Raw genomic sequence first — 2,369 nt, forward strand, 5'->3', positions numbered from 1 at the left:
GCCTACTGTCAGGTGCCTGGTGATGTAGTTTACTGACATACATAACCACCATCAGCTTTGCAGACCCTGAATTAGCGAAGCTCTCAGGAGGTTTTTAGTGAAGAGTTCAAGCACATTGGTGGGTTTTAAAATCTGCAGGGGTCCCCTGAAGTCACCTCTTTACGGCACTGACAGCAAAAGCTAATCTGTGCTGGAGAAATCGGGGTGCAGAGAAAAAAAATAACACCTTCAAAACCAACGATCAGCTCAGGACTGCTCCAAGCAGACACAGAGCAACCTCCTGGACCAATACGGTCACCAAGACATTAAGGCAGGAAGTGCTATTGGAGCGGTACAGGCTGTAACACACTGTGGTGACAAACACAAGCACAAATAGACAGACCACAGTTAAACAGTCTAACAGGCTCCCCGCTGCAGACTGTCTTTTACAGTTCAAGCTCAGTTACAATCTCAGTGTCGTTCTGGGAGCACAGAAGGGCAGGCTGTGGTTTGCAGGGCAATGGCTATAAACTGAAGCTGTTCAGCATTCATCACACTTCTTTTCCAACGGCTGCTGGAAATTCTCTAAGCGTAACTTGTGGGGAATGTCTTACATCGTTTACGTGTTATAATCCTCCTCCCGAGCAAAGAAAGCCTCTTTCAGTCTGGGGTTCAGCTGTCTCTGACTAAGGGCTATGGCATCTGAAAACTGCTGCATGCTGTCCCATGAACCCTGGAGCTGACTGTTTATGTCTCCGAACTTGGCCAGTGATATTCCTGGAATAAGCTGCTTTATACCTTTTTGTCCAAAGCCACTTGTGCTGGAACGAAGCCCGAAGGTGGAGCCCGCTTGGCTGGCCCGTAGGTCAACGTGGGTCTCTGGCTGGATAATTCCTCTAATTCAGCCTGAGAAAGCTGATTCACATAGAGTCGCTCCCTGCCGATCCCCACTGCTGGCAGCCGAGGAAATGCAAATCCATTTTTGTAGCCCAGTGTCTGGGACCGATGAAAAGATGTTTTCTGTGGAAGGAAATCCAGCTGTTGAAATACTGCATGTGTTTAGGAGCTACAGCTACTGGAAGCTCAGAAAAACAATAAAAGAGGAACATCCAGAATGACCCCAGCATTTTATTATAAACCACTGCAGCAGTTACTTACAGCCAGATTTTATACCTAGATCAAGAAGGCTGAAAAAGCAGTAGGTGGCTGGAGGAAGAAGGGAGTGAATCCGAGGGAACTCAATTCCTAGCAGGGGCACAAGAGCTTAAATCACTTAATTTCCCTATTTCCACCATTCCCAGGTCCTGCAGTGGGGTGACAGCACTTTGTCTCCCCTAGTATTTCACTCACAAGCTCTTTGTCCCCTCCTGTGTGATTCGGCAGTGCAGAGCACAATGGGACCTCCCTCCGTTGTTGCCTTACGATGCTCCCTTGACCATCACACCTTGTGCACTTTCTGTGTTTTCCATCACTGTTTATTTTGTTAACCCTCTCCTGGGGATGATACTCACGGGATTTTCTTCACTGGGCCAATTCAAGATGTGTCATGCTCACAGAACCGCAGTTAGAAACCGTACCAAAGCACAGCAGCTCTTTCGCCATCTCTCTCCACAGTTTGTGAAAGGGTCCCACATTAAATAACCACAATCGCAGTGTAAGATTCATGAGGAGTCTGATGAGGCGAGACGAATTCTACCTTTGTGAGCACTGGAGGATGTTTGCTATAGGATTCACCTGTTATTTTTTGCTTTGATGGTTTAATCTTGCTTTTGAGCTTCTTGGAGCCTTTCACCTGCCTTTGCTCTCTGCCTCATGCCAGCTACTGAGCCATTCCTTAAGCCGAAAAATTCTCCTGATGGCATAGGATGGTCCCTGCTTTGCTTAAGGACAATCAAGAAAATGTCAGAGCTGTGAATAGGACCTGACCTCTGACAGCCCAGTCTTCTTCTGCACCACTGAAGATTAGGATTGGACTCCAGTGACACCAGGCTACTCGATTTGCTGCAGTGGTCACCATGCCTGGTATCTCATCTGCAATCCTCAAAGCCTGCCTGGCTGGTCCTGCTGAGCTTTCAGCACTCAGGAGGAATTCCCTAAGAATAAAATCTCTGATTTTACCTTATTTTTTGCCAAGTAAAACAGAATTGTACACATTTCCAGCGCTGAAGGAACAAGCTTCAGCTCCTTTTCCAGCCCCAGACTTGCAATCAGCCCAACCTCAGGCACGTGAACTGCTTCTTCTCTGCCCCCTCCCTCACTCCTCATGGTTATGCCTCTAATCTTATTTATACCTTCAAGGCCCCACTTGAATTTCACACAGTTGCCTGTTTTCTCTTTAAACTGGCACTACGGATCTTGCACTGGAGAGAGCAGTTAGGAAAACAGGTTCA

The 2,369-nt window shown here is 47.3% G+C and overlaps 1 protein-coding gene across 1 annotated transcript in view; it reads right to left on the reverse strand.

Annotated features, from left to right (window-relative positions):
* Positions 1-999, reverse strand: part of EFHC1 (EF-hand domain (C-terminal) containing 1) — a gene marked incomplete at its 5' end in the record, with an annotated part of 11,328 nt that extends 10,329 nt beyond the window's left edge. The window contains one exon of the mRNA XM_010140363.1: positions 778-999. Coding sequence (XP_010138665.1) covers positions 778-999 — 222 coding nt within the window. The remainder of the gene's footprint in view (positions 1-777) is intronic.
* Between the last annotated feature and the right edge of the window lie 1,370 nt (positions 1,000-2,369).

Source organism: Buceros rhinoceros, unplaced genomic scaffold (genome assembly GCF_000710305.1).
Source record: "Buceros rhinoceros silvestris isolate BGI_N320 unplaced genomic scaffold, ASM71030v1 scaffold27307, whole genome shotgun sequence".
NCBI classification, from domain to species: domain Eukaryota; kingdom Metazoa; phylum Chordata; class Aves; order Bucerotiformes; family Bucerotidae; genus Buceros; species Buceros rhinoceros.